The sequence below is a fragment of the Pseudonaja textilis genome, chromosome 10, assembly GCF_049901715.1.
Source record: "Pseudonaja textilis isolate UNSWEBS1 chromosome 10, rPseTex1.2, whole genome shotgun sequence".
In the NCBI taxonomy this organism is placed as follows: Eukaryota; Metazoa; Chordata; class Lepidosauria; order Squamata; family Elapidae; genus Pseudonaja; species Pseudonaja textilis.
The window spans coordinates 11,091,133-11,117,681 of NC_141999.1; the positions used below are offsets into that span (position 1 = coordinate 11,091,133).

Below are 26,549 nucleotides of genomic sequence, written 5' to 3' on the forward strand. Positions count from 1 at the left end.
ATGTGCATACGAATAATGGCATATTAAACGCTTCCCAGAAGTGTGTTAGTGCAGGGGTCTCCAACCTTGGCCACTTTAAGACTTGTGGACTTCAACTCCCCAGAGACTCCCAGAATTCCTTTGTTGGCTGAGGAATTCTGGGAGTTGGTCCACAAGTCTTAAAGTGGTCAAGGTTGGAGACCCCTGTATTAGTGCATTGTGTAGCTAAGGTCTTTCCTAGACTATGAAAAGGGGCTGGGGACACCTGAAACACAAGCTCAGAGAGCACCAAGGACCCTGCAGTTCAACCCTGAGCTGCAAATAGTCTCTTCTAGTGTTACATCATCCGCTGGTCCAGCCTTGAATAGGAATTACGGGAGCTGAATTCCCAGATCTGGGAAGGTGTCAGAATGGGGAAAGCTACACTAGAACCCACTTATTTCTCTTTCTGCTCTTCTTGCTTCAGAATCAGTCTGTGAGATAGGAAGGGATGTGGCAACCAATGCTTTATAGGCGATGCCGGTAGAGGAAGATTGCTGATACAAATCACTGGGTGAGTGGACAGGCACAAGAGAGCCTGTAATTTGATTGGGAAAAAGGCGGGGCTGATGCAATCTGGTCCAAAGATTGGCACCGGCAGCCACCAAATTAGCATCGGTGCCATATTCATTGGCACAAATGAATTGCAATTGAGTACTGGACAGAAAGAACTGTTTGTGGTGCAGCGGGCTTCAGAGTTCCTGTATCAAATACATTTCCATTGTAAAAATGTGCTCTCAAGTGCTCTCACACCAGGGAATATCCTTAATTGCAAAGTCTCAATGGGAGTAAGATTGGTTAGATTTGGCCCCTATGATCCAGGAAGGAAGTCCAACCACTGCTAGAAGTGGGATAAGGATTGGGAACGTGAACAGCCAATGCTGGCGTCCTTTACTACTAATTCAAAGAGAGATACAGAAGAGCAGGGTTTCTTGGCAATTTTAAAACACGTAGACATCAGTTCTCAGAATTCCCCAGCCGACATGGGAAAGCCCAACCTGCAGTAGAAAAAAAGGGAATTTAGAGTTGACTTTCAGGATATGGAAGGAAGGAATGAGCTGTTGGGGGGGGGGACTTGAAGAAAATATTATTTACTCTTGAGGAAAAGGGGAGTATGACAAAGAAACTGTTAGAAGAATAATTTGAGATTCCAACTCGAGATCCAGACAGCTGTGAGGAAAGAAAAAATGTTTATTGCTAAAAACAAAGAGTTTGTCTTTAGGGGCAGCTGCAGAGAAATGGGGAACAGCAACATAGTTAAATAGGGGAATTTGTCCTGGATGTGGAATTGTCTACATGCTGATTCTAGGGTGACACTGGAGTGCATGTAGGTATGTTCTTGTGTACATGCAGTTCTGCTGGGAGACCTAATTTAATTAACTCTGTGTTTACAGACTTATCCTTTGATGTGTCGATTAGGTCTGGGTAACTTATTTGGGGGTTTTGAGGAAGTTTTAAGTAAAAAAACTCCCCCCCCCCCATTTCCTATTCTCATTTTATTAACTTAGTTTCAGCTTGACTGTCAATTATCTAATGGAGACACTGACTTTCAGTCCATTATGGATGGAGTCTGTTAATGTTTTAAGGGAAGATGGAAATCATATAAGGAATGAAATAAATTTTGATATAAAACTTCTCCTAAAACTCAGGACAACCCCACCTTGATTATCTTTAGCCTAAGATGGGGCATAGGAAGGGGGGAAAAAATCAAACAGGCTTTCCAGACTCTGTTATTCTACCACCCTACACAAGAAAGAGCACCAGTGGTGGCATTCAGCAGGTTCTGACCAGTTCTGGAGAACCGCTGGTGGACATTTTGAGTAGTTTGGGGAACCGGCAATTGCCACCTCTGACTGGCCCCGCCCCCATCTCTTCTCTGCCTCCCAAGTCCTAGCTGATCGGCTGGGTCTTCTCTGGTTGCCCTGCACAGGAGAACGGAGCTGGAAAGCAGGTTAGTGGGCTGGGGAGGGAATGGGGATTTTGCAGTATCCTTCCCCTGCCATGCCCACCAAGCCACACCCCACAGAACCGGTAGTAAAAAAATTGAATCCCACCACTGAAGAGCACTCTAGAACCCCTTCCATGCCTGTTTCTTGATCTTGCCTATCTTGGAGGACTAGCAAACAGAACCTCAGCTCAGCCTTGAGACCAATCTTTTCAGAGGGCAGAAATCGTTCAGCCAGCTGTTCCGTGACTTGTTCCTGGGGGTCCCCCCAGAACAGCTTGAAGTGTCCCGCGTGAGATTCCATACCCTGTGGGACATACTGCAAGCGAGGCAGGGTCCATGAGTTGGAAGAGAGCGAGTGCAGACTTGCATTCTGCTTCCAACCAGGCAAGGAGGCATCCTGGCACGGTGAGGTCTTGGGAAAGCAACCAAACCCGGCCCAGACAATTAGGTTGCATGGCTGCAGGCAGCAGCGACGGGAGTGGAGGGTGGGGATCACCCACTGCCTTTCGTCCGGTCAAGAATCCTGTGGAGAATCGGGAAGGCAGTTCTGTTTTCCTCTGCAATTTCTCCACATTTCACTGAAGCTTCAGGAAACCATCCTTATTTCCACCCAGACTCTCCTTTGGCTGCCAGGGATCGGTAGCTTTCCCCCTCCATACTTCACTAAGCGCCAGCTGTGCCACAGTCTATGTTCCTTGGCAAACATTTCAAAGTGCAGCGCAGGCTCATCCTGACTTTTGACATTTTTTTTTTCCCCAATGGAGGCTCCCATTATGCTTTCCCAGCCTGAGCAAACATTGGTACTTGTCCTTAGTTCTGCTTTACAACAGCTCTTTGAAATGGCTCTGGCCAAGCGATTCACCCTAAAAGCCCGCAGAAGAGCCAGAAGCAGGAACAGGGTGTGCTTGGGGGCCTAATTTGCAGGTTCCTGGCAGTGGAACACAGGAGACAGCAGCCCCAGGGGGTGGGGTGAGGGCGTTGAGCAGCAACAGAGCCTGCCCAAGATGAAGATTGCTCCCTTTCTCCCTTGATTTCTTCTGAACAAATTTTCTGCTGTGACAACAAAACGAAAGAACTGACTTCCAGGCCATCTTTAACTGCTCCCACCTGTTGGGAAGCTGCATGTCTGAGGAGCAACTGCAGGGATTTATTTATTTGTTTTAAATGGGCGTTTATGTCTAATCCCTGATTTCTCATTTTGGCAAAATTGTTGTGGTAGAACCAGTGTGGGTAATCAGCAAGCTGGAATCGCAATCTCTTGGGAAAATCAGGAGCTGCCTTAATGCTGGTTTGAGCGGAGCTGTTTCGCTGGTCCCAGGCAAGGAAGGACGTTTCCCGCCTGTCAGAGGCACCAAGGATCACGTCTTGGTCTTTCAGATACCTGCAGGGAAGTTGAAGCTAGTAAAGAAGCACCTGGCAAACAATTCTTCTCCACCTGGTTGGGATGGGGGACTTTTTCCTGCTATGTAACTGAGCGAGGCCCTTTCCTGAAGTCGAGGACAGCGTTTTTATTTGTGAATGATGCATGACTTGTGGTAGGACTCCCATTGCATGTATTCATGTCCTGTTATGTGGGCTCCAGAAAATGAAGGCCATTTATGGCACAGCTTTGGAGGACCCGAAGCAAATATCCGTATCTAGCATGTGGCTAATAGGGGGAAAAAAAGTGGATTTAGGAGAATAGGGCTAGAAGATTTCCTATAAATTAGATACATTGGATGTCAGTGTAGATATAGATGTTACTCATGAAGCATGCAGGAGACTCTCTGGATCTGTCCAGGGTTTGAGATCCATCATCCTTAACTGACGTGCCCAAAACCACCGTCCTCTTTGCTTGGGCATCCCTGAAGAGAATGCTCACACTTGTTCCTTCTTTCTTGCCAACACTCCCAGTCACAATCATACCCTAATTGGAAAAATGACCTCAGTGCTCGCTCCAGATTGCTGAGGTGTCTCTTTAGTGATGTAAGTGCAGGGAGACTTTTGGCATTTTTCTGAAACTGACTCTCCCGGGAGTACACCACCCTTGGTCTCTCTTTGTCTGGTGTTGTAATGTCTTGGGAGGCAGGGCTGCTCAAGCCTAAACCTGCTCACCCTGTTTGCAACACTCGAGGCACAGCGCACCCTACTCTCCATCCTGGGATTGTCATTGGGCCTCAAAACTTAGTCACAACTTAACCCATTAGGTCCTCTGCTTTCAGAGGGAATTCCAACCCTGCTAGTGGAATCTGAACGGACGAGTGAAGCCATCTCGACCACTTTCACTCATCTGTATTGTCGGATCTGATGCTTATTAGGAACTATCCAGTTGCTAGGTTAGTGTTCCGTCTTCTCAGCCAAGGTAAAGTTTCCCCTAAAGGCAATGCAGCTATGAGCTAAGAGAGTGAAGGCAGGACTATGGGTGGGGTGGTCGAATTATGTCCTAGAGTGGTTCTCACAGGGGGTCTGCAAAGGTTTGAAGAAACGTTATGGTTTCAATCTTGACTTAGGTCTTGGTGGTCCCTGGCCATGATCCATGGGCACAAAAGTTTGTGGTGAAGAAAAGGTACAGAACTACTGTCCTGGACTTCGAAATGACTTAAGACAGTGGCCCCCCAACCTTCTGGGACACTGAGCCACGGTAGTGCAGTGGTTAGAGTGCAGTACTGCAGGCTACTTCTGCTGACTGCTGGCTGCCTGCAATTTGGCAGTTCGAATCCCACCAGGTTGAAGGTTGACTCATCCTTCCATCCTTCTGAGATGGATAAAATGAGGACCCAAAATTGTTGGGGGCAATATGCTGACTCTGTAAACCGCTTAGAGAGGGCTGTAAAGGACTATAAAGCGGTATATAAGTCTTAAGTGCTATTGCTGTTTTGGGCACCAGGGACTGGTTCCACGGAGAAAAAAAATGTCCGCAGACTGAAGGAGGTGTGGTTTTGCATGCTGCCTGCATACTACAGATAGAATAGTTGCTCTCATGCCCTGGCTTGGTGCTGGTTCACAGATTATGGGCTGGTGACCCTTAAGATACTCAAGTTAATTTTGCTTCTTGAAACCTCTGCACTTCCACTCCAAGTCCTGCTGTAATGACACCTATAAGAAAACGTAAAAACTGTCCATTCTTCATTCACAAATTGTGATGGCATTTCTCCTGATAAGGAGACCTTGAAAAACAGGGATGGGAGATTGAATCAATTAGCCACTTAAGCTAATCACAGCCCATGCTTGGTACCTATGCTTATGGTGGCAGCTAAATCAGAGCGCTTTTGGACTATAAAAGCATTATGGAAACAGGACTGTTTGGTCAGTGATATTTCAAGGAGGATTTAGATTAACCAATTATATTCATCTCATACTTTCAGGTTACTATTAATTTATCCATATATCATTTGGTTTGGCATGATTAATCTTTAATAAATGAATAGTTAGTGGGAATGGGCAAAGCTACATCAATACTGTGAAGAGGGAGGACTATTCCCCCTGCTGTACTGCTAGTAGTCCTTCTTATCCCATGTGCTATTTGCACTTTTCGGCCCTTGCACTAGGACTGTGTTTATTTCTGTTAAATCAGTGTATTTATGCTACACTGAATATGCTTGAGTTTGTGGTTTCTGTGATTTCTCAGCGTTGTCCACACTGATGTTATTTGCCCTAAGCAATTCAGCTGTCTCAAAATGGCCCTTGAGCGGAGGAAGTTTTCAGTCACAAAAAAGCCCCAGACCCTCCACCGGTCTCTCTCTTCTGGCCTACTGCCTTCTTTTCGAAACAGGAGTGACCACTTTAAGTAAAAGTGTACTTCCCCTCCACCCAAAAGAAAGGAAAAAAAGGCCAACGTGTACATCAAATTGAAGTGCACAGGAACAGTATAACAGATGGGCTCAGAAATGCATTTGAAAATGCTCCCCCAAATGGAAGTACTGTAAAGAAGATTAACCAGAATTCCTAGCTGTCATGACTTCTCTCAGGATTTAAGAAACGTCAAGAGTGTCTCCCAGGGTTGGTTTGTGTCAAAAAAAGTCACCCACCCACAGAAATATCACAGATGGCTCTTGGTCCTGCAGAAATTTTTGAAGACTGAAATGTTTTGGAGATCCTTTGGAGGAGTTAGTGGCCCTCACTGTGCCTATTCTTTTTTTAGTCATTTTGTGTTCTTTTGGTTTTGGTGGTTCACCACTTTAAATGCAGACAATACCCATAGCTGCCATGTGCAGATCTTTAATTTATTGCACGTGAATTTATTGTAGTGTTTATTGCAGTGCAAATAGCACATGGGATAAGAAGGACTAGAGGCCTTTCTAGCTGGGGAACTTGTAAGCCGAGACTTCCAAAAGTGCTTTTTTCAATTCTTAGTAAGACCACACCTAGAGTACTGCATCCAGTTTTGTTCACCACACTATAAAAAAGATGTTCAGACTCTAGAAAAAGTACAGAGAAGAGCAACCAGGATGATTAGGGGACTGGAGACTAAAACATACGAAGAATGGTTACAGGAACTGGGCATGGCTAGCCTAGTGAAGAGAAGGACCGGGGAGACAGGAGAGCAGTCTTCTAATATTTGAGGGGCTGCCAAGAGAGGAGGAAGGGGTCAAGCTATTTTCTAAAGCACCCGACAAGGCCAGACAAGGAATAATGGATGGAAATTGAACAAAGAGAAATTCAGCCTAGAAATAAGGAGGAATTTTCTGACAGTGAGAACAATCAACCCATGGAACAGAAGTTGCCCTCGGAAGTTGTGGGAACGCCATCACTGGAGACTTTCAAGAAGAGATTGCACTGCCATTTGTCAGAAATGGTGTAGGGTCTCTTGCTTGGGTGGGGGGGTTGGACTAGATGACCTATAAGGTCCCTTCCAACCCTGATTATCTGTTATCAAGAGGCAACTGGACTTTCTGGTTTTTCTTTGAAGATGTTTCACTTCTCATCCAAGAAGCTTCTTCAGCTCTTTTTCAGAGATTCTTCTTCAGAGCTGAAGAAGCTTCTTGGATGAGAAGTGAAATGTCTTCAAAAAAAAACCCAGAAAGTCCAGTTGCCTCTTGGGACAACCACGGCTTGGACGATTGAAAATCTCCATAGACACTTGTAAAGTTGAGAGCACTTTCCTTTTTAAAGAAGCGATATACAGGTAGTCCTCGACTTACAACAGTTCGTTTAGTGACCGTTCCAAGTTACAATGGCATTGAAAAGGTGACTGATGAGCGCTTTTCACAATTACGGCTTTTCCAGCACCCCTATGATCGTGCGATCAAAATTCAGATGCTTGGCGATTGGTGGTTCGTATTTATGATGGCTGCAGTGTCTCAGAGTCACATGATCCCCTTTTGCTACTTTCTGACAAGCAAAGTCAGTGGGGAAGCCAGATTCACTTAACAACTGGGTTACTAACTTATCAACTGCAGTGATTCACTTAGCAACTGAGGCAAGAAAGGTCGTAAAAGGGGGAGAAAACCTCGCTTAACAAACCTTTTACTTAACGACATACATTTTGGGCTCAACCGTGGTCGTAAGTCGAGGAGTATCTCTATACGTTTACACGGCTGCCAAGCTAAGAGACTTTGAAGAGTTAGCAAGGAGTAGTGTGGGGTTGACTTGCCAAATGTTGAGAAAGAAAAGTTGTGGGCAACCCCACAGCAGCACATCAAGGTTGCCAATCCAGAAGCTCAAAACGAGCTCTATGGCTTCTTTTTCCTGAGAAAAAGACGGTAGGCAGATTTGCACTTGGCCTCGCAGGAAAAGCCATTACTCAGCAGTTTGGGCAGGGTGGAGGAAAGGGGTGGGGTGGGGGCTGGGGTGTTCTTGTCCCACAAGCCACCGAGCAGCTGCAGCTTTGCTAACACAGCTGTTTGTGCCAAGAGCCGCCTGCGTGGATTGGGTGGAGGAGGAGGGCCAGGGAAGGGAAGATTTGAGCAGGTGTGTCTGGATGATGGAACTCCACCTTGTCTGAGAAACTTCCCATCAGGGTAACAGCCATGGGTGCCTTTGAAAGTCTCACCAACACCCATATCCCATTCCCAAGACGTTCCAGGTGTGTTTCTGATCCACCCAGTAGAAGTTAACTGGCAGATCCCACCCTGGCGGTCAAGGCTAATATTTGTGGAGGGTTTCTTAAGGCAATAATCATTTTCCTTGTAGTTTTCGGTTCAGGGCAGAATTATGTGGCCTTATTTGGAATTGTTTCTCAGCGCTTTCATATGATAATAGTTGTGGAACTCAACACTTTCTTGCCCCAGAGCCACTAATTATTCATCATGCAAAACACATGACTAACCGTGACGTGTTAAAGAGAATGAGAGGCATCAAAAGGCATGGAAGTAGTCCTTTGTGCAGTGATAGGTTTCCCGATTAGTAATGGCTGGTCTTGTGCTTGCTAAAAGGTAAAGAAAAAAAATAGCATCAAAAGCGAAGCTAGGGAGGAACCTCTGAAAGGGTGGAACTGTGAGATATTAAGAGCTTCCAGTGCCAAGATAAGTATTACAATTAATCTGTTTCTGGGTGTTGGATCTTAGAAACCTGTTCCGTGTGCCCAAATTGTCCATATCCAAATCTCCTGCATTCAGCACCCTTTTGTTACCTGCAGGTTCTCTAGCAAAGGAGAAACACGGGGGATTTCCCCCCCTCTCCCTAGCCCCAGAGTCATAGCTGGCTTCCCTCGAGATGACCCAGGAAATGTCTGCCATTCAGAAACGGTTAAAATTCTTTTCACCCACCTAAGTCGTACCTTCTTTTTGCTGCTGGGTGGAACGTGCCTCGACTTTGCCAGTAGCCTGCTGGTGCCTTGCCCACCCCAGCTGCAACCGAACCCAGCGCTTGCCCTGCAGGCTGCAACAGAACATGATGGGTGTGAAAAAAAAAAGAACAAGAACAAGAAAGCAGCCCAGGGCCTCAGACCTACTAGAGCTCAGCCTTGGCCCACCTCACCGCTGAAGCTGCCCCGAAGTTGCTGAGGCTGGCAGAGCGGCAGCTGTGAGGTGGGCCTGCCTACTGGTCAGCCAGGCGCTTTGCAAGGAAACAGAGGTGTCCCCTGAGACAAAGGTGCAAAGCTCATCCATGGAAGTGGCAGGCAAGAGGAGGTGTTTAAGGGCTGCCACACTTCGGTAGGCATCCATAGCCAAGGGTGGCCTATTATGGAGATCTTTATAATCATGTCCGTGACAGGAACCTGGGTGTTCGATCTTATAAACCCTTTAAAGCAGGTCTTAAAGTTGCCAAGGTTGGAGACCCCTGCTTTAAAGGCCTTTGGCTTTGGGATAAGCACACCATCTAAGATCATTCCAGAAACTATGCAAGATATTAGGCCTGTCAGAGGGTCAGTTCAGCCAACAGGCCCAGAACATCAATGCTGGGTAGTGCTGAGAAGAGAAAAAATCCCACACTGACACCCTGGGACAACTTGCCTTGATTCTCATTCTCTCTCTCTTCCCCTCCCTCTTTTTCTCTCCCTTCCCCTCCCTCCCTCCCTTTCTCCCTCCCGCTCCCACTCTCCCTCTCTGTCTGTCTCCCTCGCCCTCCTTCTCTCCCCCTTACCCTCCCTCTTTCTTTCTCCCTCCCCTTCCGTCCATGTTCAGGGTAACTCACAGTAACACGGAGACTGTGGGAACGGGCTTAAGGCCATCTTTGTCCACCATCAAAGAAGAGACACCCAGTCACATCTTGCCTATTTCTTGCATTAAGAGCAACCCCTTGCGTCTCCAATGAAACAGTCCCTCGTGGAACAGCGCAGTGCAGAAGAACCGTTTTAGTTGCCCTGCTGATGTATCAGCAGCACCCCATGGTGGCAATTTGGGAAAAAAACGATCAGCTCTACTTTCTCTTGCCTGGTGGCCAATTTTAGCCATCATCTTAAGCCCCAGATTCCTTGTACAGATCTGAGATCTCTCCTAGAAGCGTAGGAGACACACAGCACACAGCCTCAGAAAGCGAAGCTGCAAGCTGGAAAGCAAAGCAAATATTTTAGTGGATCACAGCCACTCTCCTTAGCAGCACAAAGCAAGAATACTGGGATTGACCTGTCAAAAGAACATACCGCAATTTCATCTATTTCTTTGCTCAGTGACATTCATTCCACACTTCTTTCTAGTGAGACACCAAACTTTCTTCTTCCGCATCTGTTATTTTCCAGTCTTCCCAACCAAGTACATTCAATGTCTAGATTCTAGGCATTAAAGCCTGGGCATAATCAAATTGAGAAAGTTGCTGAGTGTGCTAGAATATTCTTGCGGTTTTGATGGACAACTGCAGGAACAAAGTTCTCAGTAGAGGAGTGTCATCCTGTACATCTAAGACCTAGATGTAACTCCATCATAATTGCCTATGAGCTTATTGCATTTCATCATAGATTTATCTGATTTCATCTTTGTTTTCCTGCTTGGTCACCATACCTTTCATCATGAAAAATTGTTCTGTGTGCAGGTAAATTCTAGGTAAAAATCAGTTATCCTTATGGAGCATCTTCCTTTGCTTGTGAGCATAAACAAAAAAATATTTGTCATTTCTTTGTCATAAAATGCACCTTGCATTGCTGAGCTGGTAAATCTATCTCCTGAGACATTTCTATCCTTACTGAAATGTTTTCCTGTTTCCTGCAAGCCAAATAGGTTTCTTCCTAGTGATTATCCATTCATTTTCCAAAATGGTGTATCTTCCTGATGGGCCAGTGACTTGGACTACAGATCCATAAATTTAAGCTGGCGTTGGGGCCCTCAGTCATTGTTGCTGATCCCTACCTCAAGTGCCGGAATTCTAGACACCTTCATCACCTACCCACCTTCCTTTGAACATCTTTCAAAAGAGATATGAAGCCGGGAGGGAGGAATTATATTAAGGAACTCAGTGAGGTTTGGATCTTTTAAAAATATCCACCATAAAAATATCTGCAGATTTATTATCTAGAATGCAAGCAATTTAAATTCCCTTCCCAAGAGCTGCGTACCGATTTTCATAAGCTATAATTGCACAAACAAGACATAACAACAGAAGGTGTTTCTTCCTTCTATCAATTTGGTATAAATTACATGCAGTCCTATCCTTTAAGCTTCTTCACTGCAATGATAGAATGCTTGTTTCATTATTTAAAAGCGTAGTGTTTCCATTATATTCTTTCTTTTATAACTCTATTTGAGCTTGATATTTGTAATTTTCCTCTCCACATCTGTTAGCATACCTGTCTCCTTAGATGGCACTTCATATATGTACAGGTGTGGAATAATTACCCAGTTTGTGCTTTAATAACATTTGTTAACCTTTAAAGAATGACATACTGTAGGAGTTAAGTACCCTACCAAGAAAATTTACAAATGTTTTAGAGATATTTTATTCAGAAATAAATGGCAAGAGAAGAACAGACATGGTGATACACAAAGTATGCTTCATGGGAAGAAAGTAATTCAAATGAAGTTATTTTCTTTTTCTTGTAAAATGAGAATCTAGGGAGGTTCAATGACAGTGAAGGATCTGAGATGGATTATAATAGTACTTCTTCACATCAGTGCAAAAAATCAATGGGTCTTAACAATGAGGCCAATTCAGGTTTTAAAACAGGTTATACAAATCCAGTAGAGTGAAAGCTTCGAATTCTACATGTGCAGGAAGAAGTTATTGCACCCATACCAATGTGGACTTTTTAAATGAATGTTTTTCAAACATGGGACATTTTGATGTGTGGACTTCAACTCACTATCGGTATGGCACTAACATGGCGCTATCTTGGAAAGTTAATGCCTTGATTTTGCCAGTAGCTCTTGACTTCCAAGTTTCCACTAACTTGGAAAACATGGCAGCAACCAGGGGTGTTTGATGTTTTTGATTCAGTCTGGCTGTTTTATACTGCAGTCCTAAAAAATCTGCAAATACTGGTTTTCTCTTCTACCCCATATATTGCAGAGGGGGAATTCCCACTGTTCCAAGCTTGTCTGTCTATATAAAGTATCATACAAATGCACCAAAGTTGGAAAAAGAAGGTTCAAAAACTTCTTTATTTAGCATTCCTCTCTCCAAAATCCAAAATCTTTGGCAGCATCAAAAAAAAAAAAAGCCTCAAAAGATACCCTTCTCAACAATACCCAGATCTCATGCTTTTCCTCATCATCACAATCCAAAGCAGCCAGAAGCAGGTCAGACCACCAAACAGATCACGAAGAAAGAGATCTGACAGAACACAGCAGCCTTTCCCAACGATTCCCTTTGAGATGATGGCCAAAGAATATCATTAGTAAAAGCGTCCCGTCCCGTCCCCCCCCCCGAAACATTTGGAAGGCTCCCAGTTGTGGAATGGTAGCAGAGAGAATTCTCAAAAGCTTCTCAGTGAAATAAAGCAGGATAATGCTCTGTCCAAGGCCAGAGGTCTCCAAACTTGGCAACTTTTAAGACTTGTGGACTTCAACTCCCAGAATTCCTCAGCCAGCTATGCTTCTTAAAGTTGCCAAGTCTGGGGACCCCTGTTCTAGGACAACAATTTTGCTAGCACTGAACGGTCATCTCTGACAACTAGCAGGTGCCAAATCGTATCACCTTGCCAGCTGCTCTTTGGTCATCAACCGTACAAGTTTCTTATCAGAAACACCTGGCTCCTCATTACACCAGAATTAGAAGGAACTCAGTAATGGTGGCCTGTTCATTCCTGCACCAAACCTGGGAATCCCTCAGAGGGAGCACCGCTCCCGGCTGCTCTTCCTGAGAGACCACTTTGGACCCTCCTTCAGTGACTGCTGTTAACTGGCAAGTTCCATGTCTAAAGTTTCCTGCTCCACCGTTTTCTCCTCTGGCTGCACATACTTCTCCTGGACTGCCAGGGTGCTGATGAGAGAGAGTTAAGGAGAAGGGAAGTCCAAAAGCATTAAGAAAGCCAAACTGGGCCCATCTGCTTCAGCTGACTGGCAGGAGAAACATCTGCATATACAGGTGGTCCTCGATTTACAATTCATTAGGGACAGTTCAAAGTTACAACGGCACTGAAAAAAATGACTTGTGATGGTTTTTCACACTTATGATCATTGCAGCATCTCCAGGTTCATGTGACCTTGGCAATTGAGTCGTATTCTATTGACAGTTGCAGAGTGTCCTGCGGTTGTATGATCATCTTTTTGTGACCTTCTGACAAGTAAAATCAATGAGGAAGTCAGATTCATTTAACAACTGTGCGACTAACTTAACAACTGCAGTGATTCGCTTAACAACTGGGTCAAGAAAGGTTCTAAAATGGGGCAAAATTCACTCAACAAATGTTTTATTTAGCAACAGGAATTTTACGCTCAATTGTTGTCGTAAATCGAGGGCTACTTGCACTACCCAAAATGGGGGATGGGATAAAAAGGAGTAAACGTGGCAAAAATAACTTGGCAGGGCAGGGCAGGGTGTACAGCCTACCAGATAATCCTCCCATTGCTACCAGGGGTCTAAAATGCCCTTTAAATGACATCATCGTGATAAGCAGATTTCCCAAACCTCTGCATTTCCTAAGGCAAAGAGGTACCAGGAAGGAGAGAGAGCCAAAAGGATACGATGTAAATTGAAAATCAGCTCCCATTGCTGCCGACATCAAGACATTGAGGTTTCTGTGTTCAGAGTCCCCAAAACAGTAACCATTGGCTTTGTCCACTGCCTGCATCACACACCGCATGCTCTCCTTGTCCTGAAACAAGGAACCGTAAGAAACATGTCACGCCCAAATTGATTTCTCTGCCATATTTCATCCTGTTACTCACCAGCCTGATTTCTGGCAGGCAAGTCCCAGCAACAAATTAACTTTTTTTTAATAAAATGAATCCTCTGAGCAATCTTACTTTCAAATCTGAAAGTTTTCTTTAGGAAGAACAGATTGCAAAAGATGTACCGACATGCAATCACATTGCCATGAGATTATAGTTATCAAATGCTAGAATAAACAAAGAATCAGCCAGGAGTTTATAGTATCATTCTATTAACTTCAAACTATTCTCCATTCCTTAAACATCTGTTCCATAACAGCATTTATTTAGTCAGGTGCACACCCACTGGGTACACACCTTTTCAACTGTTTTGACCAGTTGTGAGGTACTGTCCTCACAACTGGTTAGTTTCAGAATTAAGTTACCCGTGTGTCTTGTTTTACCTCTTAATTTCATTCCCTCTGCACTAACAAATGCATGTCACACTTGTCTCAAGCATAGTAGTTTGCAGCTCAAGTGTAGGTAAAAATGGTAGAAGGAAATTGATGGGCACTACCAAAGCTTCATCTATTATTCTCTTTGACTTGCTTACCTGGACATTGAGAGGAACAAAAGAGACCAAACTGTAGTCTTCAATCACTCCCACCAGCTTCTCGTTCAGGCGTTGGTAATTTCTGAAGAATGGATCTGAGGCCAAGTGGTCCACTAAGTAGGACAGATCAAGAACCTCTGTGTAATAATCTAGATTAAATGCTGTAAGGCAAGTGAAAGGGGAAAGAAATCTTTAGTAAATTCAGAAGGAGAGACAATTTGGTGTAGTGGTTTAAGGCTAGTTCCTACCTTGGGTATAAAGTCAACTGGGTGATTTGGGGCTAATCAATTTTCTTTTAGCCCTAGGAAGGAGACAACGGCAAACCACTTCTGAAAAACCTTGTCAAGAAAACTGTAGGGACTTGTCCAGGCAGTCTTTGAGAATAGTTAGCCCTGCTTTCAAAACAGGTATATTTCTGCTATAAAGATTTGACTTAGACTGCAATAGTAATTTATCTAGGCAGTTGTCTGACTGATAAGGTCTTCCACGGCAACCACCCAACTATAAATGAATTGTGGCTACCCTCAGCTTACTCAAGTGGATTACATACACCTGATCTGATGTGTAATGGGGCCTTAGTAATTACTTTAATGAGTCTCACAGTTCTCTTAGGATTGACTGCTCTCACCTAACTTCCCATACTGCTCAATAAGGTCCATTTTGGAGAGGATGTTGATGTGGGGCAACTCCACGTGCAGCATTGTGGCAAGGGAAGTGCAGAGAACAGAGATGAATTTGCCAGGATCAGTGCAGTAATGCGAATCTACCAGATGAACAGCAGCCAACTACAGAAAACAAACAATAGGATTGAGAAATTAGCATGCCGTCTGAAAAATGCTGGGAGTTGAAGTCCACACATGTTAAAAGTTGCTAAGGTTAAGAAATTTTGGATTAATATATGCAGACAAGTCACCTATACAATAAACCAGACTCGTCAGGAATGGGAATAGAAAGTAGTTGTCTTTCAGATGACCCTGAACTAAAAGTACTCATTTTATACTGTTCACGCCATGGCTTAACAATAATAGGAGAGCTATGGGTACAAACTTCGCATTACACCTCCTACTAAGAGATGTAAGTTTCTAGTAGTATTTTAACAATATTTTGATGTAAAGTGGGAATAAAGTTTAAAAAAGATTTTCAAATCGAAACTGAGGTGTAGAACGCCAAAGACTCTGGACTGTGGTGATACCACAAACATTAGACATATCAATAGCATTATCAGTGTACAATAGAGACTAACAGTTAAATACAGGCTAGCAAATCTGCCTTCAGGCTTCTCTTTCTTTTTGCTGCCATCTAGTGATTATTTGGATTTTTAAAGTCCAGATCAACTGTAGTTGAATACATCTTCTTTTCAAGCTCATGCAATTTCTACCAAACATCATAAACACATAAAATGCACCATACAGCTTCACGGTTTTGTCACTTGGAACTAGTTTGAAAAGGCAGCTGTTAGCGCATATAGTCGCTGTGAATTGGGACAGACTGAGGATGAGGTTTGGCCTTCAGGAATGATCTCGCTTCCTCTGAACCAAACATACCCTGAAATTCCACTTAGCAAGTTGAGCAAAGATGTTTCTCAATGAATTATGATGGGTGCAGAGCTCCACTTGTCCGGGGCAATCAAACAAGAAGTAATGTCCTTTCAGTTGGTCCAGTTTCTCCTGCAGCCAGTCAAAATTCGCCTCTAGGTACTCCATGCAGTAGATTAAGCCACCGTTGGGGCCAAGTTTCAAATTCTCCATCACATCAGCCAAGGTGATCAGTTCAGAGATATCTACAGCACACTGGAACGGAATCCCTTCATTCGCTGGGTCCAGGTTCACCACAGCTACCTTGCGCCCAATTGCAGAGAGGAATTCCTGCATGCCATGACAATAGGTGGTTTTCCCAGAGCCAGGAGGCCCAATCACTACCTGACCGAAGGCCACGGATGGCTGCTTGTGGCTTTTCGACATGCTGCAGGTTTCTTTCTCCTAAAAACAGACAACCAGAAAGAATTAAGACCAGCAGGCAGGGATGAGCCTACACTGCTTATACCTGCTGCTATCCACATTAAATAAAGCAATTCGTACCACGCACAACAAACACAGTTGTATGATAAACTCATATTATTTACATTCCCACATTACAAAGCCTTGTGCCAAAAAAAAGGGAAAAAAAGTGGATGGGAGAGAGTCGGGAAGGGCAAGAACCTCTCGGTCCCTTTTTTGCAGAGGAGGAAACCACCTCCTAGGCCACCCTTAGGCTCATTGCGCCGCGCCGGGCTGGGAAGAAGAAAAGCGGGACTCGCTGCAACCGGGGAAACGCCACGCCATGCAGACCGGAGGCGGGAGGTGCAAAAGCCCTCCCGGTCCCTCCGATATAGAGATAGGAGCGGAGCACACGATGCCTCCGACAGTCCTCCTCCGTCAGCAGACCTGTCTGACCACCGTTTGGGATCCTAACGTCCCATAGGATTCACCTGGGATTTCGCTACTGGGTCCTTCTACCGGCCGCTTTCACTCATTGCGCTGGGAGATGATCTCCAGGCGTGAAGGAGCGTTTGTCTACACTTTCTTTCTTCTACAGTACAAACGCAAAAGCTGGCGCTCTATCTCGGGCTATCTCGATGGTAAGTGGCACTTAATCAGGCAGGAAACGGAAAGCGTCATGTAGTTATTGTATAACTATAGGCGAACGACCGGCGCCCCCTGCAGGATGGGACGTGCCAAGGAATGGACACTATCGGTTTTGGTTGTTCGCTAAACCTAGGGGTGGCCGAGGGAATAGCAACGAGCAGAAAGAAGGAATGCAGTAATAAAAACGAAGGAACGACAAGTTGAAGATACTGCATGAGCAAGTCACAAAACAAAGTAGTATGCTGGGAGTTTGCCACAAGCAATAATGGTTAAAATAGTGTTTCTCAAAGTCTTTGTTGACTTTAACATGGGCAGATCACTTGGTTGGAGAATTCTGGGCGTTGACGTCCTCCCATTTTAAAGTCACCCAAGTTGAAAAAAAATGGTCTAAATAATTAAATTTCATTTCTAGTAATCATTTCTTATCAATTTTGTTTGTGGTTAGGTTGCAGGTTTTCTATGCTTTAATGTGATGTAATCAACTGTAAAGTAGCCAGACCCTTTGGCTATACCTGCCCTGCCCGTGGAACATTAATCAAAAATTAGAAATCAAATGTAAATAAGTGTACACCATGTGTCCAATATAATTGTATTGCTTTCATTTTGAAGGCATTGTTTTCAATTTATGTGTATGTAGGGGGTGCACGCCTACGCACTTTGAAAGCCCTATACTGGTTTGGCCCTCAACAACAGTCCCAGTTTCTTTTCTTTTTTTGAAAACGATTTTATTAGTTTTTAAAAACAAACAAAACAGTCCCAGTTTCTCATGTGGCCTCTTGGGAAAATTAATTGCCCATCCCTGGGCTAGGGAGAGATATTGTAAAAACAGCATTGCTAAGTAAAAACATAGAAATAACCTGTATCCATTTGATCTTACTTCTGTGTTGTGTCTTAAAATTTTGCTGGTCATTGACCAAATAAACATTGCTATTAATTAACTATTATTAACTGCATTATGTTCAATCTTGTTGATCAAGTTTACTCCTCTTTTAGTCAGAGTATAACCATTGCTCTTTAATTACACTATATGCTAAGCCAAATACCCTTCACTGCAAAAAAGGCGTATGCAGGACACACCTTAATTCAAGGATGAAAATGCAAGATTTCATATAGACTGATTACAGTGTAGAGTGTGAACTGTAGACATGCAGAGATGGGATCAGCAATTACCCTTCAATTAATTTTATAGTAAAGAACCAAGAAGCAGAACCAGGTAATTTTTCTTTTAATATAAATAATTAAAACTTGCCCTGGCTTTGCTGTAACACATATTTTGTTTGATAATATACAGTAATAATAAAAATTGTATATAAAAAAATGATAACTGAAAAAGCTGACACAATCTGAAAGTCCTTCCTTCTTGGCTAGTCCTTCATGGAGAACTGGAATTCTTCTGAATGCCAAGCCTGGCATGGACAAAAGGCATCTCTTGCCGGTACTTCATACTGATTGGCAGCTGACGCCGAAGAAGCTGATCTTCTGTGTCCACAGGATGAGGGTCATCGTAGATGGTAGAAATGAGGCCGTAGCTGTCCCTACGTGGATTCTTGGGCTTGGTAAAAGTCTGGAGTTTCTCACCATGATACCTAAAGAAGAGCAGAGAATGAGTCGGTCTTCAGAGACAAAGCAGAGATATTCTGCTTTCAGCGCTGTACAATATAAAAAGTATATTAGAGGGGGAAATTCCAAAATCTAGCAAATAAAATAATACAATTGATGCAATCCTTTTGTCATCCTCATGAGTATTTTCTAAGGCCCCTGTTCTGAAATCTGGCAGAAGCATTTTTGCTTATTAGCATACATATATGTTTGGTGTGTGAATATTTGCAGAAACTGATGTGAAAAGAGAAGGATATTTGTTGTAAGTTTCAGTTAGGTATATTTGGGAGAGAAGAAAAAATATTCTATTTGTTGCCTTTAATGACTCATACAAACCAAATTTACAAACACTACAAGAGGGATTAAAAAGTCCATGGAAATAACCATTCCAAATATTAAAGCATCTTTGGTGCCCACCGCTAAAACATCCACAAAAAGAAAAAAAAGCCAACAATAAAACATTCACAGTATAAAGACTTTCATTCTAACAGCACATACTAAACTATGACATCTGAATCACATGGACAACAAAGACAACCAAAGGGACAGTCCTCCATCCAAAGTCTTGTAGAATAGTTTGGGATTAACAATCTTCCAGAAAGCCTGCAGTGTGCCGGCCAATCTTAATATCATAAAGTGAGTTATTCCACATTGTTGGGATCATAATGGAGAAACAGCATCTTCAGCTTCCTTCACTTTACAGTAGTGAGGAGTCCCTCCCTGGGAGGCTTTCCTTCCTGGCCAGTCCTTCATGGAGCTGGAGAAGGAGGACCTGCAGATACCTTGATGCCAAGCCGTCCAGGGTTTTATAGGTCAACTTTCTATTCATCTTTTAGTTTGTATTCATTTTCATATTTACTGAAATTATTCTATATATAAAAAGAAAAGTTTTCCCTTAACACAAAGGGTTCCCAAACTTTAAGACTTGTGGACTTCAACTCCCAGAATTCTATGCTGGCTGGAGAATTCTGGGAGTTGAAGTCCCCAAGTCTTAAAGTTGTCAAGTTTGGAGACCTCTGCCTTAACATATTGGGAGCATTATCATTTCTAGACCTTGTAAAAAATACTCATTTTTAGGATGCTTCCAATACTGACTGCAGAGTCTGTACAGAAAGCCACAGTGAAACTAATTATATGTTTCCCTCATTTTACAGTTGGCATGGAACTGAGGGTTTATGTCAGTTTATAAGCAGCTTTTAGTGCAAAAAAATTATCCCTCGGATATTCTGATCTCCAATTTTGCATCTTACCCAGACAGCAACACCGTAGACGCTACAAGATTTCTCCAGAATGCCAGGTTGTTCCATGTTTTTTTTGTATTTTAAACACAATCCTGAGACTTGAGGCCACCAGCCCATTCACACATGCAGAGCTGGTTCTTTATACGGAAGCCCTTAGGTGCACTTACTTTGAAAGAGACTCACATCACCTACCCCAAACCTCGCTTGCATCGGGGATTCCGTCCCTCATTGTCCAAGGCTTCAGCCATTCCTGAACTGCTGCTTCCCAAGCCAAGACCTTCACTCCAGCCCTGTCTTTCCATCACTTTTCGGCCAATGCCCTGGCACAGAAAGAAAACCAGTTCTAAAGCAGCAAAGCACTGATGCCAGAATAAGGAAAGGAACCAGGTTTTTAATTAAAGAAACAGTGGCATTATCATCATAAGCATACAGGCAGTTCTCAACTTACAACCACAATTGAGCCCAAAATTTCCACTGCTAACCAAAGCAGTTAAGTAAATTTTGCTCCATTTTATGAAGACACTTGTTAAGCAAATCATTGCGATTGTTAAGTGAACAATGTGGTCACTCAGCCTATCTGGCTTTTCCCATTGAGTTTGCTTGTCAGAAACCAGCTTGGGAAGGCTACAAATGGTAATCAGATGACCCCGGGACTGTCAACTGTCATAAATACAGGCCAGTTGCCAGGTGCCCAAATTCTGATTTTGTGACCACGGAGATGCTGCAGTGGTTTTAAGCGTGAAAACCAGTCATAAGTCACTTTTTTTCATTGCTGTTGTAACTTCAAATGTCACCAAACGAATGGTTTTATGTTAACCCAACATAGCTGGGAGGCTTTAGCATCACAGGATATTGTCCTTGCCTCTTGTGCTATAATCATACATTTCATTAACATTTGCAGCAAAATTGTTCTCAACTAATGGCTTTCCAAGATTTGCTCTATTTTATTTCAGACAAGTAGTATATATTCCAACTTCAGTTCTTACTTTGGTATATTTTTCAAAGTTCCCAATGCGTTGACCCAGGATAGACCCATCTTCTAAACCATCCCGAAGTCTCTGTTCAAACCGCATCTGTACCAAATCTTTAGCATCCTTGTCACCACCATCTAGAACAAATGGAAATCCCATATAAATTTTCTGCCACAAAAAAAGAGGAGAGAGCTTTGTCTACATAACGGGGCATATGAATACAGAAGGCCCAAGTGCTTCTGGTGAAATGAGACCAGGCAGAAGAGCAAAAAAAATGTCTTTGGACTTTGGACAGTTAGTGAAGTAGGTATCAGTCAAGAGAAAGGGAGCTTTAAATGCTCAGCACGTGAGTTCAAAGGATGGATTTCTAAAAACAGCTGCTAAAAGTTCTTTTCACCAATCCTGTTTTGCTGGCTGAAATGGTTTCTGTTTAATTAGGGCTGATTTTACATTCAGTGCCTTAAGAAATGGATTGACAACATGAGACAGATAGTTTAAAAGGAAATGAGATGGAACAAACTAGTTCTGTTGATAGCCAGGAACAGACAAACCGAAGCAGATGGAATTTTAAAGTTACATGCTACTGCAAGTGCATATGTGAGATGATGAAAAAGCAACCAGGAAGAAACAATAGAAGGGCACTTAACCTATATTACAAAGACTTGCAATCATTTGAAATTTAGCCATATATGTAGTCCTCAGTTACCCCAATTGGGGCCATCAATTCCATTGCTAAGTGACACAGTCATTAAACAAGATATCAAGGGATTACAGTTCATAATTTCACTGTTGGCTTCTCAACTGACTCTACTTGTTGAAAGCCAGCAGTGAAGCGTGCAAATAGCAATAGCACTTACTTATATACTGCTTAATAATGCTTTACAGCCCTCTCTAAGCGGTTTACAGAGTCAGCCTATTGCCCCCCCCCCCCCAACAATCTGGGTCCTCATTTTACTGACCTCAGGAGGATGGGTCAACCTTGAGCCAGACAGGATTAAACTGCTGACAGTCAGCAGAATTAACCTGCAGTACTGCATTCTAACCACTGCGCCACCATGGCTCTGGGGATCATGTGACTGCAAGATGCTGCAACAGTCATAAGTGTGAGGACTGGTTATAAAGTTACTTTTTCAGCACCATTGTAACTTCAAACGGTTGCTAAATAGGGCAGACTTTAAGCAAGGATTTCCTGTAGCCTGGCATTGAAAATCGAAGTAACTTTCATATTTTCAGTTTTGAACTGTGTTTGAAAGAATGCCAGGACAAGATGACTGTGCAGTAGTATCTCACCCTGCCAGGAGAGCAAGTCCGATTCTTGCTAAACCGAAGCTTCCAGTTACATTGGAATGCAGTTTCTATCTATTCCTGTCAACATAGATCAATACCTTTGTCATAGTAGATACTCATGTCGACATCCCAATCATCGGCTGTCTGTTCATCAAAATCTGTCAAAACAAAAGTTCTGTGTGAGGAAAGTATATGCAACACATTGCCACCACTCTTCCTGTGTTACAGTCACCATGCTTTACAATATCCAAGTGCTTTATAAACGCTGCATGTATCAAAGTAAAGCCAGATTTTATATCCTGTCTTGTTCATAGCTTTTTATAAAATGGGAACATAAAAAGAATATCCTCTCTTCTATGAACTTGTCCTGCACCAATAATATTTATTGAGTCTTTGCTCTAATTGCCCTAATTCTATCCTAATCTTTGGGGAGGAGGCAAGGAAGAAGAGGAGAAGGACAGAACTGAACTTAGAATAACTTTATTGTCATTTTGAATGTACACTAATCGGCCACACATTAAAATGAAATTTTGTTGCATACAACTCTCAAAGGGTCACCACCTCCAATATACACTACATAAGCATGACAAAATAAATACAAAATTTTGCATATACCCACATATATTGTTATACGACAGAGAAACAACACAGTCTAGTCCGGATGTATATATGTACATGGTGAGAAAAACAAATGTTGCAAGTTTACCAGATGGATGGCATAGGGAACAAAGCTGTTACAGAATCTGGTAGTCCTGCTACAAATACTTCTAAACCTCCTCCCAGAGGGGAGCAACAGAAACAGACCGTAAAGTGGTGTGTGGGGTCTCTAACGATGCTTTTGAGCTCTAATCACATAGCACTTAGAAGCAGTATCCTGAATAACAGGAAGCAAACTTTCTATCTGAGGCATTGCTGCCAAACAGTGATGCAGTTTGTTAAAATGTTCTCAATTGTGAAATAAAGGACGATGTATGAATGCATGCCAGCAACTAATCCTCTTTTGATATTTGTATATACTTCAGGCATCAGCATTTCTATAGGTTTCATTCATGAGAAAGGGCCAAGTATTTACAAACAGGATACAAAAGCTATCATTGAAAAAAGCATCTAGACTTTAGTAGCAACACAGAATTAAGAACTCTATTAACCTACCTGCTCCCTCTTCTTGCCAATATTGTGCATCTGTGTAGAAGACCAACCCGGAGCCTCCTTTCTCCCACTTTAGCTCAATTTCCTCCTCGTACAAACGTTCCTTTGTGCGTTCCTGGCTGGTGACATCTTCATGCAAGGCCTCATGCCGTTCCCATTCTTCACATCTATCATCATCCTCCTGTAGCAGAAGTCAGGTGATCAGGAACAGAATGACACAGCTAAGATTTGACTCCCACCATCTGAATTAACATTCCCCTTAGATTTTTTTCAACTTTTAGCTATGTATTTTGTGAAAATAAAGGATCTTAAAGTACACAACTTTGAGTACATACCATTAAATTATCTTAGGCAGTCTTGAGAATATAAAAAAAAATATCTCAGGCCAAAGGCCAGAAACACGTTGCAGTTGCTTAGGCTAATCAGTTCTGACTTCAGATTCACAAGAACCTTTTCTAGCTTGTACACATTAATAATGTTCTGCCCCCCCAAAAGAAATAAACTAACTTTAACGAGGTAACATATATAATAGCTGCGTGTTTGACAATTAGAAGAAACTACTTACGCAATCCAGTTCAGAGTCATCTGTTTCTTTCTTTTCTGGATCTTCATGGTCTCTCTCTTCCGTATCATCATCTTGATTTACTAATTCTACACTTGGCAAGTGGTCTCCTTCTGTTATTTCTTCTCCCGTAGCTGTGTAAACTCGTGCCTCTTCTACAATAATATCAGTTCCTTCGTATGAAAATGGTACATTCCCATACCTGCGAGATGAGCCAGATTTAGGGAACTGTAACTGCAGTTTTTTAATTACACGGCTGGGCATTCGGCAAGTTCTGATAAGCTCTAAGAAGACTCGCAACGGTGTTCCCACATTTCCATAAGGCATTACAGCGGGAGGATTCAGTTCAGGGAGTCGTTCAAAATCATCCTGAGTAAAAGTTTCACTTGAGATGGCATGGAGCTCCTTTTTGTTTTTGTAACAAATTAAACCGGTCTCTGTGAATATACACATAAATATACAGATAAGAAAGCTAGTATAGCAACAGTTTGCATTCTTTAGGGCTCCTGGACATAGGCTGTAAAAAACAGAAGATGACAGCTGTCTTCAAGCTTTTTCAGGCCATATTTAACAGCCCTAGTATTTATTGTTTGCACACTGCTCCCACGTAGTGCTTAAATTCTATTTGTTTGTTTAGCTTCTATAGCTGCCCATTACTATATACATGACTCTGAACAGTTCACAAAGTTAACACAACAAATAACGAAAACTCTCCCTCCCTAAACACTCATACAAAAACATTCAAACACATTACAAACACTAAAACTATTAAAACCATAAAGATAATTTTCAAGGGTGTCATCCAATTTACTAACAATGTAATCATCTAGCAGGCTGCACATCACCATTGCCGGATCCCCAACCATGACAGCAAAGTCAAGCGTTCAGGCCAGAAGAGTCAGGGCAATTTAAGTTCCAGATAATGATGCCCCAAAGGGCAGGTGCCAGAGCAGGAAAGACTCTCTTCCTGGGTACCATCAGGTGACATTCCTTAATAGATGGGAGCCATAAAATGCCTATCCTGTGAGATATGACGGGATAACAGATATAACCAAGGAGAGACTCCTTAAATCAACCGTCTTCAAACTTGGCAAGTTTAAGATTTGTGGACTTCAACTCCCAAAATTCCTGAGCTAACATGACTGGAGGAGGAATTCTGGGAGTTGAAGTCCACAAGTCTTAAACTTGCCAAGTTCGAAGACCCCTGCCTTAAATCCTCTTCCTACTCCCTTTTTCTAGACCAGTGGTTCCTAAACACTGTCAGCACACTTCCCTTTAGTTTAATAATGTACACATCTCCCATAAAAACCTAATCCCGAACTGACACAAACCAACGCTGAAAACAATATTAAAAAGTTCTGCAAAAAGTGGATTATTAGCTAAAAGCTTTGCACATCTTCCCACCTCGCAGTTTGTTCTAGACGCAAAAAGGAGAAACGATGTCACGAAACACGGGTTCTGATGCGACATCTGTCGCAGAACCCAGGACGGGCATCCCTTCGGTCTCTTTTAATACCTCTGTCTGGGGAAATCCGGACTCTTCGTATGACGCACCGCCCAGGCAGCGTCTCCCCCTGCGCGTCGATCCACCGTTTGCCTGAATACATGCGAACCAAGCGGAGAGACCACCCGGGCTTCACCGCCACCAGGCAGCAGCAGGTCCGCCCTCCTGGCTTTGAAGGGCCGCCCAGCTGCTCCTCCCGCTCAGGGCGATGCCGGTAATGGAAGCAAAGGAAGCCGCCGGCTTCGATGAACTGGCTGAAGTAGGAGCGCAAATCGGCGGAGCGAAGCTGGGCTGGAACGCAGCTCACCAGGCAGTAGCGGTCGCCGCGCTCCGGGGATGAAGAAGCCGGAGCTACGTCCGCCATCTTGCATCCGCCTGGGATGCGTCACGTGACCTCGCGCGGGACCGGCTTCGCGACGCGGATTGATAGCGTCACCAACTGAACGGAAATGGGCACTACGTCTTGGCCATAGAGATAAGATCAAGGCCAACGTACAGAAAAATCCATAGGGAAAAAAATACAACGTTATGTTGTGTTTTTTTGGTTGAAAACATACTTTTGGCTTACAGAAAACTCGAGCTTTAGTTCCTTTGAGTTTGTGACGCTCAATAAACCAGGCTTTTCTTACAGAAATGTCAGAGGGTGGAATTCAGAGATGGGGAAGTAGTCACTTAGCCGCTGAATTTAAACTAGTGTTATTCAACTTCAGCAACCCTTACTAGCTGGGAATTCTGAGAGTTGAATTTATCTTAAATTTGCTGAATTGAGAAACACTGATTTAGACAACATGTTTGCTATACGTAGTTTTCTTGAATAACATGTATTAAATGCACTGCAGTTTCTGGACTGAGAGATCTATTACTTGGCCATTAAGACGCTCAGGCTCTGACCTCTTCTGGACAAGGTCTGCATTCCTATTGGTTATTGTGCAAAACTGGAGGCAGCATCTGGGCAGGAGAAGGTGTCCCTTTGCATTACAGGGACTCAGGGACTCCTTCTGTTACCTTGTACACACATTTCTGCAAAGTAGCTACTTCCTGGATGAGTGTTGCAATTATTCAGGCAAGCAATACTTACAACCAAATGGAGCCCAAAATTTCTGTTGGTAAAAGACATTTGTTAAGTGAATTTTGCCCCATTTTATGACCTTTCTTGCCACCGTTGTTAACTGAATCACTACAGTTGTTGAATGTTAGTAACATGGTTGTTAAATAAATGAGACTTCCCAATTAACTTTGCTTATCAGAAGGTTGCAAATGGTGATTACATGACCCTGGGCACTGCAACCATCATAGTTATAAGTCCGTTGCCAAACATCTGAATATTGATCATATTGTTGGAAGTTAAAAACCACCCCTCTCCTAGGAAAATGAAATATTTTAGGATATACTAAAAAAGCAGAATATTTCCCCTAAAAAGAGAAGTAGAAACT

General features: G+C 43.1%; 3 protein-coding genes across 8 annotated transcripts in view; 1 reads left to right on the forward strand and 2 right to left on the reverse strand.

Annotated features, from left to right (window-relative positions):
- Positions 1-10,498, forward strand: part of ZDHHC18 (zDHHC palmitoyltransferase 18) — a 53,927-nt gene extending 43,429 nt beyond the window's left edge. The window contains exon 10 of one of the 2 annotated variants that reach the window (XM_087939699.1): positions 9,511-10,498. The gene's annotated coding sequence lies outside the window, so the exon portion shown is untranslated. The remainder of the gene's footprint in view (positions 1-9,510) is intronic. The other variant, XM_087939700.1, reaches the window with a different exon arrangement.
- Positions 10,499-11,895: 1,397 nt separating this feature from the next.
- GPN2 (GPN-loop GTPase 2) lies at positions 11,896-16,780 on the reverse strand. Of its 5 annotated transcripts, none has more exons than XM_026702534.2 (6): positions 16,647-16,780; positions 15,724-16,158; positions 14,808-14,964; positions 14,180-14,340; positions 13,441-13,571; positions 11,896-12,736 (listed from the first exon to the last, which is right to left on the reverse strand). In XM_026702534.2, the coding sequence occupies exons 2-6, from the start codon at positions 16,138-16,140 to the stop codon at positions 12,652-12,654; spliced, it is 951 nt and encodes a 316-aa protein (XP_026558319.2). In that variant the 5' UTR covers positions 16,141-16,158; positions 16,647-16,780; the 3' UTR covers positions 11,896-12,651. The 5 variants fall into 5 exon arrangements, with proteins under 5 accessions (XP_026558319.2, XP_087795810.1, XP_026558320.2 ...); XM_087939684.1 differs by having other exon boundaries at positions 16,378-16,659; XM_026702535.2 differs by having other exon boundaries at positions 16,258-16,653.
- Positions 16,781-17,660: 880 nt separating this feature from the next.
- GPATCH3 (G-patch domain containing 3) lies at positions 17,661-25,516 on the reverse strand. Its single transcript, XM_026702533.2, has 7 exons — positions 25,129-25,516; positions 23,616-24,049; positions 23,054-23,231; positions 22,000-22,059; positions 20,630-20,751; positions 19,836-19,963; positions 17,661-18,389 (listed from the first exon to the last, which is right to left on the reverse strand). Exons 1-7 carry the CDS (start codon positions 25,478-25,480, stop codon positions 18,176-18,178), a joined length of 1,488 nt encoding a protein of 495 aa, XP_026558318.1. The 5' UTR covers positions 25,481-25,516; the 3' UTR covers positions 17,661-18,175.
- Positions 25,517-26,549: the final 1,033 nt, after the last annotated feature.

Coding starts and splice junctions, on each gene's coding strand:
- GPATCH3 (XM_026702533.2), bottom strand. CDS start 25,480: ATGGCGGACGTAGCTCCGGCTTCTTCATCCCCGGAGCGCGGCGACCGC. Junction 20,752..21,999: donor GAGTATCTACTATGACAAAG/GTATTGATCTAT, acceptor CATTTGTTCTAG/ATGGTGGTGACAAGGATGCT. Junction 18,390..19,835: donor CGATGCAAGCGAGGTTTGGG/GTAGGTGATGTG, acceptor GCTCTTCTTTAG/GTATCATGGTGAGAAACTCC.
- GPN2 (XM_087939685.1), bottom strand. Junction 14,965..15,723: donor TTGCTAAGTGGAATTTCAGG/GTATGTTTGGTT, acceptor TGTTTTCTGTAG/TTGGCTGCTGTTCATCTGGT. Junction 14,341..14,807: donor TGAGCAGTATGGGAAGTTAG/GTGAGAGCAGTC, acceptor CTTGCCTTACAG/CATTTAATCTAGATTATTAC.